General features: G+C 37.3%; 1 protein-coding gene across 1 annotated transcript in view; it reads right to left on the reverse strand.

The window, feature by feature from the left end:
* The window catches only part of LOC132817615 (titin-like), a 350,611-nt gene that overhangs the window by 200,212 nt on the left and 130,439 nt on the right, over nucleotides 1–19,960 (reverse strand). The window contains exons 90-96 of the mRNA XM_060828118.1: nucleotides 16,086–16,364; nucleotides 15,718–15,996; nucleotides 15,320–15,598; nucleotides 3,431–3,718; nucleotides 2,968–3,255; nucleotides 2,254–2,544; nucleotides 1,172–1,459 (exon numbers count right to left, since the gene is read on the reverse strand). Of these exons, the coding sequence (XP_060684101.1) occupies nucleotides 1,172–1,459; nucleotides 2,254–2,544; nucleotides 2,968–3,255; nucleotides 3,431–3,718; nucleotides 15,320–15,598; nucleotides 15,718–15,996; nucleotides 16,086–16,364 (1,992 nt within the window). The remainder of the gene's footprint in view (nucleotides 1–1,171; nucleotides 1,460–2,253; nucleotides 2,545–2,967; nucleotides 3,256–3,430; nucleotides 3,719–15,319; nucleotides 15,599–15,717; nucleotides 15,997–16,085; nucleotides 16,365–19,960) is intronic.

Below are 19,960 nucleotides of genomic sequence, written 5' to 3' on the forward strand. Positions count from 1 at the left end.
AATTTTGTGCACTGTACATCTGGAAATTGAGTCTGACCTGAGCCTGCAGAGGAGCAGGGAGACACAATTCCTTCCATTTAACTCAGCAGTCAGGACAGGTTTGAGTCTGAATTTAGATGTAGGATTCTATATTACACCAATGCCATTAGTGTTAAAAAGTGGTAGTGTTTGAACACAAGACTACATTGAAAACTTTGTAATTTAATGCAGTACCAAATAATTGTCATTAATTCAGCAATCACGACGACGCAAAGTTTGTGCGGAGTGTGATGCATTTGGTACAGTGTTCCTTTGATATTCCCAAAATTTGCAAAACATAGAGGTTGTGAGGTGTTTGACTTTATATTTCATCTAATTCAACACCAATTAGTGGATGACCTAGCCACATGCAGATGAAATGTTTTTATTTTATTTGTTCTTCTAGGGATGGCCAAGATATAAGTGAGGTTTTTTGAGTAAACCTTCATTATGTGCTAACAAATATGCATATACCATAAGATATTTCTCTGGCAATATGGAAACTACTCTGATATATCCCATGCACAGTACTACGAAAAGCTTACAAACATCCTCCAGCACATGGCACATGTTCAAATTACATCTCAATCGATATATTATTATACGATCATCTGTTTAAGAATGAGTTAACTTTTGTACCACATGTATGAACCTAAATCAGCACAAACAGTATTTAACATTGTGGTCAAAGATATTTTAAATAAAATAGAAGCATTTGAAACACCATAGTGACAATAAATATAATGGCAACAAAGAAGAGTTTAATTATATTTTCATTCTGGGAAAATTACAGTTAATTCAATCTGAAACTGCAGGTGCTAAAACATGAACCAGAATATTCCTTGTCTAGCTCAGCAAGAATGTCCTGATTCAAGAGGTTGCAAGATCTTTAGAATTTTTGACCAGCAAACAATTACTATTCACAGTGTGCGCATGTATGACCAATGCAAGAGCCTGGTTTTGACACTATTAATATGGCTGAGTGGATCACATCATTGCTTCAATACTTTAAATAAAAGAAGTAAAAACTGCATGAATGTTTATTTCATGCTGTGAGACTAAGGAAGTTGGATACATTTACAAAATATGATTAGTAAGAGCTTTTTGCCTTAATATGTTAACAATGACAACCTATTTCACTCCAATCCCATACCTTGGACTGTTATCTTGGCTTTGCAAGAAACAGTTCCAGCTTCATTTGTAGCTTTACATAGGTAGTCACCACTATCTGTTTTAGTGCACGTTTTACATTCTAGGGTAGCTGTACCATCCTTAAAGGTGAAATTCAGTCTTTCAGATGGCATCATTTCTTTCCTGTCTTTAAACCATTGGATATTAATTGGCTTAGATCCATGGACGTGACAGCTAAGCTGCAATGACTCTCCTTCGGATAGTGTCATTGGTTTAAGTGGTATGTCCCAGACAGGAGGCTTTAAAAGCTCTAAGACAACAAAATGCATATCAGTATCTAAAATAGAAAACGTGTCTGCATCAAACATAACATCAAAGATTGTTTGAACTATTTATTTTACCCAGTGCATAGCCCCTCCCCCTTTGAGGTTACCCACTGTTGTCTCCCATCATCACATTTCGTCTTTCACCTGGGAGTTTAGCAGTTTGTGCCACAGACTACTTCACAGACATTATGAATGGCACCTTATCATTTGCCAACAACATAAGCTTTAATGTTGGGCAATATTTTTTCTGGAGGTGTTTAGCACCTTCATACAACATAATGTTTCATCCAGTGACCTGTCTAAGAAAAGGAAAAATTTGTGCAAAGGCAGGAAAGAAGAGAATGAATTACTTTCAAGTAAGATTTGAACTCATACCACTTTAGTTAGAGTTCAACATTATCAGCAGCAGGTAGGATAAAATGTGGCAAATCCTCCAAACCAAAACTTGCAACCTCAGAACATAGCAAAATGCTAGAAATATTCAAAGCAGCTTGCATTTAATTTTTACTTAAAATTTAACAGCGTTAATGTATCTTTCATAAGAAAGCATTGCTAGGAAGATAAGATCTAAATGAAATGTTGATGAAAAACTGACAACTGGTCAGGTTTTACAATGTTGACTAGACATAAGAAGAGTAAAAAAATGTCAAATCAAGTCAAGTCTTAAAGAGTGAACAATATACTTCACTAAATAGGCAATAGCAATATTTGCCAACATTAGTTTCTGCATGCAGTTACCAAGCACTGTTAAATAAACAAAACGGGCTTCATCACTAACCTGTGATCAGTAAAGACACAGTAAACATTGCAGTTCCTGCTTCATTGGATGCTTTACATGTATAAACAGCAGAATCAGTGAGATGTGCTTTCTTAATGTTTAGTACCACTACGTTATTTTTAAATGATAATTCATAATTTTCCGTTTGTAGAATCTCCTGATCATTTTTGAACCAGGTTACAGACATTGGTTGTGAACCAGATAGTCGACCTTCAAGTTTTAGAGCTTTTCCTTCTGTATCCTGTATTTTTTCAAGAGGTTTTTTAGTAAAGCTTGGTGGAATTTTACGATCTGTAAACAGGCACAACAAAACAAATCAACATTACAAACATCAGATATATGTTTTCACTACTTCAGTGAAGTTACACTTCAGCAAGCAGAATCTATTTAAAACTGAAAACCTCAAAATAATTTTGAAGGTTGATGATGGGTGGTTGAAGTTTGCAAAAAGTAAGAGCCATTAATATGGATGGAAAATATTTTCATCACGTTCAATGTTACTTTTCACAGTTTTGATTTGTTTTCTAAGTAATTGCCTGTAAGAGAACAATCTCAGATGGCTAGTATAATTAAAACTGAGCAAATCATTAGAAAAAGATAATCACAAAGAAGAAATAAAATGAACAAGAGCAATATTCTTCCTCCAAATGAATAAAGCCTAGCCTGGATTACTGGGCTAAGAGAAACAGAGCAATGACTGATATTAAGGAATACCTTTTACAGTTACTTGTGTTTGTGTTGAGTCCTTTCCAAGATCATTGCTAGCCTCACAAATATACTGACAGGAGTCTCCCTTGTCTGCTTTTAGAATTGTCAGGTGAGGTGTATTTTCCACAAAGGATATCTTGTAATTGATACTTGAACGAATCTCTTTGCCATCCTTCAGCCAAATAACCTTAATTGGGGAAGAGCCTGTGACATGGCATTCAAGTTCTACACTTTGCCCAGTGATAACTTCCATGGGTTCTAGTTTTTGGTCAAACACAGGGGCTATTCTTGCCTCTAAAAATATAAGAAGAAATAATTATTTTCTGTCATCATATTATTAAATGTGAAGTAATTGCGTCGAGTAGTGATAGTTCAAAGAAGTAGACATTAATGTTTAAATACTACAAAATTAGGATATAAGATAAGGACAAAAAGTAGAAGATAATTAGTAATATGTTACTTAACAAACCTTTCAGAGTTAGTGTTGCACTACATGAAGCATCTCCAACCATGTTGGAGGCTTTGCAAGTGTATTCACCGGCGTGATGCATCTCAGCATTAAGAATTTTAAGAGTTGCTACATTCCCTATGAAGGACATAATTAGATTTTCTTCACTGGTTAGTTTAACACCATCTTTAAACCAAGAAGTTTCAATAGGTGCTGAACCAGATATGTGACATTCAAATGTCACTGGAAGGTGAAGAGTTTCTTTCATTCCCTGAATTTTCTTTGTGAAAGAAGGTGCAATTTTACGTTCTGTAAAACAGACAATTACAGGCTGCATTAATCACACAGCGATCATACAGGATCTTTTATTTTAACAACATAACATATTTAAGATATTCAAACAGAAAATTTATAAGATGCAAATATGTTCTGGATCAGTGGTGCTAGAAGAGCACAGCAGTTCAGGCAGCATCCAACGAGCAGCGAAATCGATGTTTCAGCCAAAAGCCCTTCATCAGGAATAAAAGCTTCATCAGCTTTTGCCTGAAACGTCGATTTCGCTGCTCGTTGGATGCTGCCTGAACTGCTGTGCTCTTCCAGCACCACTGATCCAGAATCTGGTTTCCAGCATCTGCAGTCATTGTTTTTCCCTCGATGCAAATATATGTCAATCTGCCAAGAACAGATATCAAATGAATCCATTAAGTAACATCACCTTGGATGGTAAGCGTGGCCTTTGATGAGCAAGCACCTAGTTTATTTTCAGCTTTGCATATAAATTCCCCACAGTCACTCAAAGTTGTTTTCTTCAGTTCCAGTCTTGCAACGTTCTTCACAAAGTCCATTTTACAATCAGGGGAGGCTCTCAGTTTTGTATCTCCTTTATACCAAGACACTTTAATTTCTGGTGTTCCAACTAGTCTGCACTGAAAAAATCCTGGATCTCCTAATGTTATTTCCAAAGGTTCTAAATGTTGGACAAATGTTGGTGGTTCTAAGATAAAAGCAAGATGTCAGCAATGAAAGATTATGCATATTATATATATAGGAAAGAAAGTAACAAAATACTGATGTAAAGTCGGTGACTAATAGAAATTGGTGAGTTTAACAAACCTAATACTTTCACTTCAGCATGACAAATATCCATTCCAGCATCATTTTCTACCTCACAAGAGTATTTTGCATCATCGTCTCTAGTACAGTTGAGAATCTCCAAAATACAAGATGTTTCAGTAGTAGTTAAAATGTGCTTGTCTGACTGGAATATAACTAATCCGTTTTTCTTCCAGCTGACTTTGATTTCTGGGGTACCAATGTACGTGCAATCTAGACAAACTGACTTCCCCAGTACAACACTACAATCTTTCAACTTCTTCTGGAATACTGCTGGTTCTGGTAAAGACAAAGAAGAAAACAGTTCTCAAAAAGGCATACAGAAGCAAAATGTTGAATTTATTTCTTTAAATTTGTGTTTCACAAACCTTTTACAAACAATTTTGTTGTACAAGAAACTTTGCCAGCTTCATTACTGACTTGGCAGATATAGTCTCCACTCTGGGAAGATTCCACATTTAGTAGCTCCAATATTGCTGTTGATTCACTGAAAGAAATGTAACATTGCCTTCCTGCAACCAGTTCAGTGGTACCTTTAAACCAGGATACTTTTAATGGAGCTGTTCCTGTAACAATGCTTGTAAATTTCACATTTGAACCAGGTAAAACTTCCTGAGGATCAGGTTTGTGAATGAATGAGGGTGGTTCTAAAGAGTTCAAAGAAAAATAGTAAAATATGACATTAAGCAATAAATTTATCAAAAATGTAAATGTAAAGACAATAATATTTTTGTTACAAAACAAAATTGTTTTTCTCTTTGCTCACATTTTTTATCCCTCTGCCATTTTCTTTCCTGACAGCAATAGTCCGTGCTAATCTCTACATAATGGCAACTATCTAGTCCCTCAATCAAGAGATCATTCTTCACACAGCATCCAGAAAGGTAGTCACCAGCAATTTGATCATTTGTTCAAGGCAATAATCAAGACTTGACCTTTTTCTGACCTAACATCTAAACTGATGCCTCTCAGAAGTGACAGCAAGTGTTCTGGTTAATTTCTGTCCATTTTCTGTCTAAGATCAAGACGTCAATATCAGTGTCTCTGCCCCTCTAGAAGAAGCCTGGAAAATTCATAGATCAAGTTATAGGAATATTGAAATAAGAGCCTGATCTGTCATTCAACTAGAACTTAGCTGTTCTTTCACCCCGCTGTAATTTTCCTGCACTATTCACATATCCCTTGATACCTTTCCTTTCCACACATCTATTGATTATGGTTTTGACTATATCTAATGACTGAACTTTCACAGACATCCGGGTAGAGAATTTTGAATATTTGTCATCCTCTGAGTGATGAAATTCTTTCGCAGTTAATTCTAAATGGCCGATCTTTAATTCAAAACTTTATGTCCACTAGTTCTAGATCCCTGTCCCCTCACTCTGTTTGTTCTGTAAGAATTTTGCGTGCTTTAATCAGATCACCTTTCATTCTTCTCAACATTGGTGAATATAGGCCCTGTATCCTCAAACAAATATCCCACTCTTCCAATGATCAACCTGATGAATCATATCAATTACCTTCACCATTGTAGAAGTTAGCTTTCAGTGGCTTATGAACTAAGACTCCAAGGTTTCTTTGAATATTGACACTTTTCATAAATTGTGTTTGTTCTACCAAAATGTGAAAGTATATAGTTTTTGACATTTTACTCCATTGGTGATACTTTATCCCAGGCCATTAACTATCCAAATACTCTTTACGTCTCTTTCATCCTCCTCACAACTCTCATTCCCACCTAAGCTTTGTGTTATCAGCAAACTTGGAGATATTATATCTGGTCTCCACATCTAAATCATTGACATAGATTGTGAATAACTGGCCACCCAGCCTGTAACGTTGTGGTTCCTTAGCAGTTACAATCTGAGAATGGCCAATTTATTTCCTTTTTGTTTGCTAAACGGTTCTCAATCAGTGCAAGTATGTAATGCTGAATACAAATCCACAAACACAGAAAAAAATTAGAGATGAAACTAGAACAAAGCGTAGGGTCAGAAACAAAGTTCAGAACACGAGTGATAAAAATTACATTGGAAGTACCACAGTAGCCGAGAGCACTGTTGTAAAGGACAAAAGGCAAACCAACTCACATGTGCATACATTCATTTTGGTATTTGAATCCTCTGAAAGTTTGGGAAGTTGCTGAATTAAATATTAAGTCAAGAGTATAAAGGCAGTAAGAGTAGTATACTTAAGAGAGAAATCAGGAGGGCAAAAAGGGGACATGAGACAGTCAGTGCTGGAGGATTTGAACTATAGGGAGAGGTTAAATGGGCTAGAGCTGTTTTCCTTGGAATGTCAGAGGCTGAGGGGTGACTTTAGAGAGGTTTATAAAATCATGAGGGTCATTGATAGGATAAATAGACAAAGTCATTTCCCTGGAGTCGGGGAGTCCAGAACTAGATGGCATAGGATTAGGGTGAGAGGGGAACAAAATAAAAGAGACTTAAGGAGCAACGTTTTCATTCAGAGGGTGGTACATGTATGGAATGAGCTGCCAGAGGAAGTGGTGGAAGCTAGTACAATTGCCTCTGGATGGGTATACGAATAGGAAGGGTTTGGAGGGATATGGGCAGGTGCTGGCAGGTGGGACTTGATTGGGTTGGGACATCTGGTCGGCATGGACGGGTTAAACCAAAAAGTTTGTTTCCATAGTATACATTTCTATGACTCTAATAATGTGTATGAAGCATACTGAGCAAAACTACATTAACTGGATGTAGATTAAAGAACAGGAAACTAAACTAAAAAGGAGAATTTGAGGGATTACACAGATTGTAGGCTGCTGCAGAATGTCTTTAGGTTTGCCTGGTTTCATGAGAGTTTATCACTCCTCAGATTTTAATTAAATTGAAAGACATTTGAAGAAAAATGAAGTGGGATAAGTGACATAATCGATTTCTTTTGTTTTCCTTCTTTTAAAAAATGTGCCATTCTCTCCTGTGCGCATACTGGATTACTTTTGGTGCATGAAATTTGTGTTAAATTGTAACTATATCATTTGGTTTAAAGGGGAAATGTGCTTTATTTTAAAAGTTTTGCAAAATTATAGTGAACTCAGTGTTGGAATTGATAGATCCTGGCATTAGAAATGTGCTGCAAAGTTGTCTGGATGAGGAATCTGGTTCCTGGCACAGTTCTTAAAAGACTAGAGGGGGGTTTGGATGTTACTAATTATGATGTGGAAACAAACATTTATAGATGATTTAAGCTAAAAGGTAAGGCAACTGAAAAGTTTGGAGATGCTGTATGATTAATCTAAAATCCTGTAAAAGAAGGTACAGGGCTAGGTAAAATAACCTAGATTTAAAGATTCATGTTACGAGATAAGAATGACAGTGCGAATTCAAAATCACTTCCATGCTGGTCAGAACCAGAGATAGAACAAATGTACAACTGATTGCAGTGACAGTGAATAACAACTTGCATCAAGTGTTCCTGCAGATACCAGTTCCCAACTTTGGAAGGTGGTGCAGCTCTGTAACAGAGATGGCACTGGAATCAGGTCAGGATTGGACATTCTGAGTATGAAATTGTAACTATGTGCACCTGACAGGTGGACTGCAAGGAGAATGGTGAGGAGAGGGTGACTATTGAATTCATTGGGTTCAAATGGCAGGGTGAGGACGGGAATGAGAAAGGAGAGCTTCTAGTCACCCGACCACAATGGAACATCAAACCAGACCACCTGCCACTACCCCAGGAAAGGTAGTACAGACATTTGCTCTGTACAGACAAAGAGTCCTCAGAAGGGATTTCTGCTGATGAAGGCAGCTATGACTATGTATAATAATGCACACCATGAGTACACCATTTGTGATTGTGTTGAACATTACAGACATAGCAATACCATTCAGATGCTCATAAAAGAGATCTCCTTCCCACCTAGCGAACTATTTTAGTGAAATAAATGGAACACTCTGATGGGAGTAGGGTACACTAGCACCCTCCAACTGAGGAGGGAAATTGTGGCAACTGCAGTGTGGAGGCAAAACCAGTCAACATGAAACAAACCCAGAAGTCTATGTGGTTAAAGGCTGGTATGAGCCACCACATCCCAGAAGTTTTGAAAGACATTTGGAAAATCACAGGGGAAGATTGAGTTGGTGGATATACATCGATCAGAAACAATCAATCAATCTTAATCTAAAAAAATTTGAGATGAGCTTGAGCAGTACATAAACCAGTTCACGTATCCAACATGGCCACTATATCTTTTCATTACTTCAGTTATACTTCAGCAAGCAGAATCTATTAAAAACTGAAAATCTCAAAATAATATGTTACTTAACAAACCTTTCAGAGTTAGTGTTGCACTACATGAAGCATCTCCAACCATGTTGGAGGCTTTGCAAGTGTATTCACCAGCGTGATGCATCTCAGCATTAAGAATTTTAAGAGTTGCTACATTCCCTATGAAGGACATAATTAGATTTTCTTCGCTGGTTAGTTTTACACCATCTTTAAACCAAGAAGTTTCAATAGGTGCTGAACCAGATATGTGACATTCAAATGTCACTGGAAGGTGAAGAGTTCCTTTCATTCCCTGAATTTTCTTTATGAAAGAAGGTGCAATTTTACGTTCTGTAAAACAGACAATTACAGGCTGCATTAATCACACAGCGATCATACAGGATCTTTTATTTTAACAACATAACATATTTAAGATATTCAAACAGAAAATTTATAAGATGCAAATATGTTCTGGATCAGTGGTGCTAGAAGAGCACAGCAGTTCAGGCAGCATCCAACGAGCAGCGAAATCGACGTTTCAGGCAAAAGCCCTTCATCAGGAATAAAAGCTTCATCAGCTTTTGCCTGAAACGTCGATTTCGCTGCTCCTTGGATGCTGCCTGAACTGCTGTGCACTTCCAGCACCACTGATCCAGAATCTGGTTTCCAGCATCTGTAGTCATTGTTTTTACCTAGATGCAAATATATGTCAATCTGCCAAGAACAGATATCAAATGAATCCATTAAGTAACATCACCTTGGATGGTAAGCGTGGCCTTTGATGAGCAAGCACCTAGTTTATTTTCAGCTTTGCATATAAATTCCCCACAGTCACTCAAAGTTGTTTTCTTCAGTTCCAGTCTTGCAACGTTGTTCACAAAGTCCATTTTACAATTAGGGGTGGCTCTCAGTTTTGTATCTCCTTTATACCAAGACACTTTAATTTCTGGTGTTCCAACTAGTTTGCAGTGAAAAAATCCTGGATCTCCTAATGTTATTTCCAAAGGTTCTAAATGTTGGACAAATGTTGGTGGTTCTAAGATAAAAGCAAGATGTCAGCAATGAAAGATTATGCATATTATATATATAGGAAAGAAAGTAACAAAATACTGATGTAAAGTCGGTGACTAATAGAAATTGGTGAGTTTAACAAACCTAATACTTTCACTTCAGCATGACAAATATCCATTCCAGCATCATTTTCTACCTCACAAGAGTATTTTGCATCATCGTCTCTAGTACAGTTGAGAATCTCCAAAATACAAGATGTTTCAGTAGTAGTTAAAATGTGCTTGTCTGACTGGAATATAACTAATCCGTTTTTCTTCCAGCTGACTTTGATTTCTGGGGTACCAATGTACGTGCAATCTAGACAAACTGACTTCCCCAGTACAACACTACAATCTTTCAACTTCTTCTGGAATACTGCTGGTTCTGGTAGAGACAAAGAAGAAAACAGTTCTCAAAAAGGCATACAGAAGCAAAATGTTGAATTTGTTTCTTTAAATTTGTGTTTCACAAACCTTTTACAAACAATTTTGTTGTACAAGAAACTTTGCCAACTTCATTACTGACTTGGCAGATATAGTCTCCACTCTGGGAAGATTCCACATTTAGTAGCTCCAATATTGCTGTTGATTCACTTAAAGAAATGTAACATTGCCTTCCTGCAACCAGTTCAGTGGTACCTTTAAACCAGGATACTTTTAGTGGAGCTGTTCCTGTAACAATGCTTGTAAATTTCACATTTGAACCAGGTAAAACTTCCTGAGGATCAGGTTTGTGAATGAATGAGGGTGGTTCTAAAGAGTTCAAAGAAAAATAGTAAAATATGACATTAAGCAATAAATTTATCAAAAATGTAAATGTAAAGACAATAATATTTTTGTTACAAAACAAAATTGTTTTCCTCTTTGCTCACATTTTTTATCCCTCTGCCATTTTCTTTCCTGACAGCAATAGTCCGTGCTAATCTCTACATAATGGCAACTATCTAGTCCCTCAATCAAGAGATCATTCTTCACACAGCATCCAGAAAGGTAGTCACCAGCAATTTGATCATTTGTTCAAGGCAATAATCAAGACTTGACCTTTTTCTGACCTTTACATCTAAACTGATGCCTCTCAGAAGTGACAGCAAGTGTTCTGGTTAATTTCTGTCCATTTTCTGTCTAAGATCAAGACTTCAATATCAGTGTCTCCGCCCCTCTAGAAGAAGCCTGGAAAATTCATAGATCAAGTTATAGGAATATTGAAATAAGAGCCTGATCTGTCATTCAACTAGAACTTAGCTGTTCTTTCACCCCACTGTAATTTTCCTGCACTATTCACATATCCCTTGATACCTTCCCTTTCCACACATCTATTGATTATGGTTTTGACTATATCTAATGACTGAACTTTCACAGACATCTGGGTAGAGAATTTTGAATATTTGTCATCCTCTGAGTGATGAAATTCTTTCGCAGTTAATTCTAAATGGCCGACCTTTAATTCAAAACTTTATGTCCACTAGTTCTAGATCCCTGTCCCCTCACTCTGTTTGTTCTGTAAGAATTTTGCGTGCTTTAATCAGATCACCTTTCATTCTTCTCAACATTGGTGAATATAGGCCCGGTATCCTCAAACAAATATCCCACTCTTCCAATGATCAACCTGATGAATCATATCAATTACCTTCACCATTGCAGAAGTTAGCTTTCAGTGGCTTATGAACTAAGACTCCAAGGTTTCTTTGAATATTGACACTTTTCATAAATTGTGTTTGTTCTACCAAAATGTGAAAGTATATAGTTTTTGACATTTTACTCCATTGGTGATACTTTCATCCTCCTCACAACCCTCATTCCCACCTAAGCTTTGTGTTATCAGCAAACTTGGAGATATTATATCTGGTCTCCACATCTAAATCATTGACATAGATTGTGAATAACTGGCCACCCAGCCTGTAACGTTGTGGTTCCTTAGCAGTTACAATCTGAGAATGGCCAATTTATTTCCTTTTTGTTTGCTAAACGGTTCTCAATCAGTGCAAGTGTGTAATGCTGAATACAAATCCACAAACACAGAAAAAAATTAGAGATGAAACTAGAAGAAAGCGTAGGGTCAGAAACAAAGTTCAGAACACGAGTGATAAAAATTACATTGGAAGTACCACAGTAGCCGAGAGCACTGTTGTAAAGGACAAAAGGCAAACCAACTCACATGTGCATACATTCATTTTGGTATTTGAATCCTCTGAAAGTTTGGGAAGTTGCTGAATTAAATATTAAGTCAAGAGTATAAAGGCAGTAAGAATAGTATACTTAAGAGAGAAATCAGGGGGGCAAAAAGGGGACATGAGACAGTCAGTGCTGGAGGATTTGAACTATAGGGAGAGGTTAAATGGGCTAGAGCTGTTTTCCTTGGAATGTCAGAGGCTGAGGGGTGACTTTAGAGAGGTTTATAAAATCATGAGGGTCATTGATAGGATAAATAGACAAAAATCATTTCCCTGGAGTCGGGGAGTCCAGAACTAGATGGCATAGGATTAGGGTGAGAGGGGAACAAAATAAAAGAGACTTAAGGAGCAACGTTTTCATTCAGAGGGTGGTACATGTATGGAATGAGCTGCCAGAGGAAGTGGTGGAAGCTAGTACAATTGCCTCTGGATGGGTATATGAATAGGAAGGGTTTGGAGGGATATGGGCAGGTGCTGGCAGGTGGGACTTGATTGGGTTGGGACATCTGGTCGGCATGGACGGGTTAAACCAAAAAGTTTGTTTCCATAATATATATTTCTATGACTCTAATAATGTGTATGAAGCATACCTGAGCAAAACTACATTAACTGGATGTAGATTAAAGAACAGGAAACTAAACTAAAAAGGAGAATTTGAGGGATTACACAGATTGTAGGCTGCTGCAGAATGTCTTCAGGTTTGCCTGGTTTCATGAGAGTTTATCACTCCTCAGATTTTAATTAAATTGAAAGACATTTGAAGAAAAATGAAGTGGGATAAGTGACATAATCGATTTCTTTTGTTTTCCTTCTTTTAAAAAATGTGCTATTCTCTCCTGTGCGCATACTGATTACTGTTGGTGCATGAAATTTGTGTTAAATTGTAACTATATAATTTGGTTTAAAGGGGAAATGTGCTTTATTTTAAAAGTTTCGCAAAATTATAGTGAACTCAGTGTTGGAATTGATAGATCCTGGCATTAGAAATGTGCTGCAAAGTTGTCTGGATTTGAGGAATCTGGTTCCTGGCTCAGTTCTTAAAAGACTAGAGGGGGGTTTGGATGTTACTAATTATGATGTGGAAACAAACATTTATAGATGATTTAAGCTAAAAAGTAAGGCAACTGAAAAGTTTGGAGATGCTGTATGATTAATCTAAAATCCTGTAAAAGAAGGTACAGGGCTAGGTAAAATAACCTAGATTTAAAGATTCATGTTACGAGATAAGAATGACAGTGCGAATTCAAAATCACTTCCATGCTGGTCAGAACCAGAGATAGAACAAATGTACAACTGATTGCAGTGACAGTGAATAACAACTTGCATCAAGTGTTCCTGCAGATACCAGTTCCCAACTTTGGAAGGTGGTGCAGCTCTGTAACAGAGATGGCACTGGAATCAGGTCAGGATTGGACATTCTGAGTATGAAATTGTAACTATGTGCACCTGACAGGTGGACTGCAAGGAGGATGGTGAGGAGAGGGTGACTATTGAATTCATTGGGTTCAAATGGCAGGGTGAGGACGGGAATGAGAAAGGAGAGCTTCTAGTCACCCGACCACAATGGAACATCAAATCAGACCACCTGCCACTACCCCAGGAAAGGTAGTACAGACATTTGCTCTGTACAGACAAAGAGTCCTCAGAAGGGATTTCTGCTGATGAAGGCAGCTATGACTATGTATAATAATGCACACCATGAGTACACCATTTGTGATTGTGTTGAACGTTACAGACATAGCAATACCACTCAGGTGCTCATAAAAGAGATCTCCTTCCCACCTAGAGAACTATTTTAGTGAAATAAATGGAACACTCTGATGGGAGTAGGGTACACTAGCACCCTCCAACTGAGGAGGGAAATTGTGGCATCTGCAGTGTGGAGGCAAAACCAGTCAACATGAAACAAACCCAGAAGTCTATGTGGTTAAAGGCTGGTATGAGCCACCACATCCCAGAAGTTTTGAAAGACATTTGGAAAATCGCAGGGGAAGATTGAGTTGGTGGATATACATCGATCAGAAACAATCAATCAATCTTAATCTAAAAAAATTTGAGATGAGCTTGAGCAGTACGTAAACCAGTTCACGTATCCAACATGGCCACTATATCTTTTCATTACTTCAGTTATACTTCAGCAAGCAGAATCTATTTAAAACTGAAAACCTCAAAATAATTTTGAAGGTCGATGATGGGTGGTTGAAGTTTGCAAAAAGTAAGAGCCATTAATATGGATGGAAAATATTTTCATCACGTTCAATGTTACTTTTCACAGTTTTGATTTGTTTTCTAAGTAATTGCCTGTAAGAGAACAATCTCAGATGGCTAGTATAATTAAAACTGAGCAAATCATTAGAAAAAGATAATCACAATACCGAAATGGATTACTGGGCTAAGAGAAACAGAACAATGACTGATATTAAGGAATACCTTTTACAGTTACTCGTGTTTGTGTTGAGTCCTGTCCAAGATCATTGCTAGCCTCACAAATATACTGACAGGAGTCTTCCTTGTCTGCTTTTAGAATTGTCAGGTGAGGTGTATTTTCCACAAAGGATATCTTGTAATTGATACTTGACTGAATCTCTTTGCCATCCTTCAGCCAAATAACTTTAATTGGGGAAGAGCCTGTGACATGGCATTCAAGTTCTACACTTTGTCCAGTGATAACTTTCATGGGTTTTAGTTTTTTGTCAAACATGGGGGCATTTCTTGCCTCTAAAAATATAAGAAGAAATAATTATTTTCTGTCATCATATTACTAAATGTGAAGTAATTGTGTCTAGCAATGTTAGTTAAAAGAAGTAGACATTAACATTAAAATACTACAAAATTAGGATATAAGGACAAAAAGTAGAAGATAATTAGTAATATTTTACTTAACAAACCTTTCAGAGTTAGTGTTGCACTACATGAAGCATCTCCAACTATGTTGGAGGCTTTGCAAGTGTATTCACCAGCGTGATGCATCTCAGCATTAAGAATTTTAAGAGTTGCTACATTCCCTATGAAGGACATAATTAGATTTTCTTCGCTGGTTAGTTTTACACCATCCTTAAACCAAGAAGTTTCAATAGGTGCTGAACCAGATATGTGACATTCAAATGTCACTGGAAGGTGAAGAGTTCCTTTCATTCCCTGAATTTTCTTTATGAAAGAAGGTGCAATTTTACGTTCTGTAAAACAGACAATTACAGGCTGCATTAATCACACAGCGATCATACAGGATCTTTTATTTTAACAACATAATATATTTAAGATATTCAAACAGAAAATTTATAAGATGCAAATATATGTCAATCTGCCAAGAACAGATATCAAATGAATCCATTAAGTAACATCACCTTGGATGGTAAGCATGGCCTTTGATGAGCAAGCCCCTATTTTATTTTCAGCTTTGCATATAAATTCCCCACAGTCACTCAAAGTTGTTTTCTTCAGTTCCAGTCTTGCAACATTGTTCACAAAGTCCATTTTACAATTAGGGGTGGCTCTCAGTTTTGTATCTCCTTTATACCAAGACACTTTAATTTCTGGTGTTCCAACTAGTCTGCACTGAAAAAATCCTGGATCTCCTAATGTTATTTCCAAAGGTTCTAAATGTTGGACAAATGTTGGTGGTTCTAAGATAAAAGCAAGATGTCAGCAATGAAAGATTATGCATATTATATATATAGGAAAGAAAGTAACAAAATACTGATGTAAAGTCGGTGACTAATAGAAATTGGTGAGTTTAACAAACCTAATACTTTCACTTCAGCATGACAAATGTCCATTCCAGCATCATTTTCTACCTCACAAGAGTATTTTGCATCATCGTCTCTAGTACAGTTGAGAATCTCCAAAATACAAGATGTTTCAGTAGTAGTTAAAATGTGCTTGTCTGACTGGAATATAACTAATCCGTTTTTCTTCCAGCTGACTTTGATTTCTGGGGTACCAATGTACGTGCAATCTAGACAAACTGACTTCCCCAGTACAACACTACAATCTTTCAACTTCTTCTGGAATACTGCTGGTTCTGGTAAAGACAAAGAAGAAAACAGTTCTCAAAAAGGCATACAGAAGCAAAATGTTGAATTTGTTTCTTTAAATTTGCGTTTCACAAACCTTTTACAAGCAATTTTGTTGTACAAGAAACTTTGCCAGCTTCATTACTGACTTGGCAGATATAGTCTCCACTCTGGGAAGATTTCACATTTAGTAGCTCCAATATTGCTGTTGAGTCACTTAAAGAAATGTAACATTGCCTTCCTGCAACTAGTTCAGTGGTACCTTTAAACCAGGATACTTTTAATGGAGCTGTTCCTGTAACAACGCTTGTAAATTTCACATTTGAACCAGGTAAAACTTCCTGAGGATCAGGTTTGTGAATGAATGAGGGTGGTTCTAAAGAGTTCAAAGAAAAATAGTAAAATATGACATTAAGCAATAAATTTATCAAAAATGTAAATGTAAAGACAATAATATTTTTGTTACAAAACAAAATTGTTTTTCTCTTTGCTCACATTTTTTATCCCTCTGCTATCTTCTTTCCTGATAGCAATAGTCCGTGCTAATCTCTACATAATGGCAACTATCTAGTCCCTCAATCAAGAGATCATTCTTCACACAGCATCCAGAAAGGTAGTCACCAGCAATTTGATCATTTGTTCAAGGCAATAATCAAGACTTGACCTTTTTCTGGCCTAACATCTAAACTGATGCCTCTCAGAAGTGACAGCAAGTGTTCTGGTTAATTTCTTTCCATTTTCTGTCTAAGATCAAGACATCAATATCAGTGTCTCTGCCCCTCTAGAAGAAGCCTGGAAAATTCATAGATCAAGTTATAGGAATATTGAAATAAGAGCCTGATCTGTCATTCAACTAGAACTTAGCCGTTCTTTCACCCCACTGTAATTTTCCTGCACTATTCACATATCCCTTGATACCTTCCCCTTTCCACACATCTATTGATTATGGTTTTGACTATATCTAATGATTGAACTTTCACAGACATCAGGGTAGAAAATTTTGAATATTTGTCATCCTCTGAGTGATGAAATTCTTTCGCAGTTAATTCTAAATGGCCGATCTTTAATTCTAAACTTTATGTGCACTAGTTCTAGATCCCTGTCCCCTCACTCTGTTTGTTCTGTAAGAATTTTGCGTGCTTTAACCAGATCACCTTTCATTCTTCTCAACATTGGTGAATATAGGCCCTGTATCCTCAAACAAATATCCCACTCTTCCAATGATCAACCTGATGAATCATATCAATTACTTTCACCATTGCAGAAGTTAGCTTTCAGTGGCTTATGAACTAAGACTCCAAGGTTTCTTTGAATATTGACACTTTTCATAAATTGTGTTTGTTCTACCAAAATGTGAAAGTATAAAGTTTTTGACATTTTACTCCATTGGTGATGCTTAGACCCAGGCCATTAACTATCCAAATACTCTTCATGTCTCTTTCATCCTCCTCACAACTCTCATTCCCACCTAAGCTTTGTGTTATCAGCAAACTTGGAGATATTATATTTGGTCTCCACATCTAAATCATTGACATAGATTGTGAATAACTGGCCACCCAGCCTGTAACGTTGTGGTTCCTTAGCAGTTACAATCTGAGAATGGCCAATTTATTTCCTTTTTGTTTGCTAAACGGTTCTCAATCAGTGCAAGTGTGTAATGCTGAATACAAATCCACAAACACAGAAAAAAATTAGAGATGAAACTAGAAGAAAGCGTAGGGTCAGAAACAAAGTTCAGAACACGAGTGATAAAAATTACATTGGAAGTACCACAGTAGCCGAGAGCACTGTTGTAAAGGACAAAAGGCAAACCAAATCACATGTGCATACATTCATTTTGGTATTTGAATCCTCTGAAAGTTTGGGGAGTTGCTGAATTAAATATTAATTCAAGAGTATAAAGGCAGTAAGAGTAGTATACTTAAGAGAGAAATCAGGAAGGCAAAAAGGGGACATGAGACAGTCAGTGCTGGAGGATTTGAGCTATAGGGAGAGTTTAAATGGGCTAGGGCTGTTTTCCCTGGACCGTCAGAGGCTGAGGGGTGACCTTAGAGAGGTTTATAAAATCATGAGGGGCATGGATAGGATAAATAGACAAAGTCTTTTCCCGGCGTTCGGGGAATCCAGAACTACACGGCATAGGATTAGGGTGAGAGGGGAACGATATAAAAGAGACTTGAGGGGCAGCTTTTTCACTCAGAGGGTGGTACATGTATGGAATGAGCTGCCAGAGGAAGTGGTGGAGACTAGTACAATTGCAACATTTAAAATGTATCTGGATGGGTATATGAATAGGTAGGGTTTGAAGGGATTTGGGCAGATGCTGGCAGGTGCAACTAGACTGGGTTAGGATATCTGGTCGGCATGGACGAGTTAAACCAAAAAGTTTGTTTCCATACTGTACATCTCTATGACTCTAATAATGTGTATGAAGCATACTGAGCAAAACTACATTAAATGGATGTAGATTAAAGAACAGGAAACTAAACTAAAAAGGAGAATTTGAGGGATTACACGGATTGTAGGCTGCTGCAGAATGTCTTCAGGTTTGCCTGGCTTCATGAGAATTTATCACTCCTCAGATTTTAATTAAAGTTGAAAGACATTTGAAGAAAAATGAAGTGGGATAAGTGACATAATCGATTTCTTTTGTTTTCCTTCTTTTAAAAAATGTGCTACTCTTTCCTGTGTGCATACTGGATTACTTTTGGTGCATGAAATTTGTGTTAAATTGTAACTATATAATTTGGTTTAAAGGGGAAATGTGCTGTATTTTAAATGTTTCGCAAAATTATAGTGAACACAGTGTTGGAATTGATAGATCCTGGCATTAGAAATGTGCTGCAAAGTTGTCTGGATTTGAGGAATCTGGTTCCTGGCACAGTTCTTAAAAGACTAGAGGGGGGTTTGGATGTTACTAATTATGATGTGGAGACAAACATTTATAGATGATTTAAGCTAAAAAATAAGGCAACTGAAAAGTTTGGAGATGCTGTATGATTAATCTAAAATCCTGTAAAAGAAGGTACAGGGCTACATAAAATAACATAGATTTAAAGATTCACGTTACGAGATAAGAATGACAATGCGACTTCAAAATCACTTCCAAGCTGGTCAGAACCAGACATAGAGCAAATGTACAACTGATTGCAGTGACAGTGAATAACAACTTGCATCAAATGTTCCTGCAGATACCAGTTCCCGGCTTTGGAAGGTGGTGCAGCTCTGTAACAGAGATGGCACCGGAATCAGGTCAGGATTGGACATTCTGAGTATGAAATTGTAACTATGTGCACCTGACAGGTGGACTGCAAGGAGGATGGTGAGGAGAGGGTGACTGTTGAATTCATTGGGTTCAAATGGCAGGGTGAGGATGGGAATGAGAAGGGAGAGCTTCTAGTCACCCAACCACAAATGGAACATCAAACCAGACCACCTGCCACTACCCCAGGAAAGGTAGTACAGACATTTGCTCTGTACAAAGAGTCCTCAGAAGGGATTTCTGCTGATGAAGGCAGCTATGACTCTGTATAATAATGTACACCATGAGTACACCATTTGTGATTGTGTTGAACATTACAGACATAGCAATACCACTCAGGTGCTCATAAAAGACACCTCCTTCCCACCCAGAGCACTATTTTAGTGAAATAAATGGAACACTCTGACGGGAGTAGGGTACACTGGTAGCTCCACAAAAATGTCCTCCCACCCTCCAACTGAGGAGGGAAATTGTGGATTTAATATCACAAGCAACTGCAGTATGGAGGCAAAACCAGTCACATGAAATCAAATCAGAAGTCTATGTGGTTAAAGGCTGGTACGAGCCACCACATCCCACAAGTTTTGAAAGACATTTGGAAAATCGCAGGGGAAGATTGCGTTGGTGGATATACACTGATCAGAAACAATCAATCTTTATGCTACAAAAAAAATTTGAGATGAGCTTGAGCAGTACATTAACCAATCTGC

The sequence above is a fragment of the Hemiscyllium ocellatum genome, chromosome 7 (assembly GCF_020745735.1).
Source record: "Hemiscyllium ocellatum isolate sHemOce1 chromosome 7, sHemOce1.pat.X.cur, whole genome shotgun sequence".
In the NCBI taxonomy this organism is placed as follows: domain Eukaryota; kingdom Metazoa; phylum Chordata; class Chondrichthyes; order Orectolobiformes; family Hemiscylliidae; genus Hemiscyllium; species Hemiscyllium ocellatum.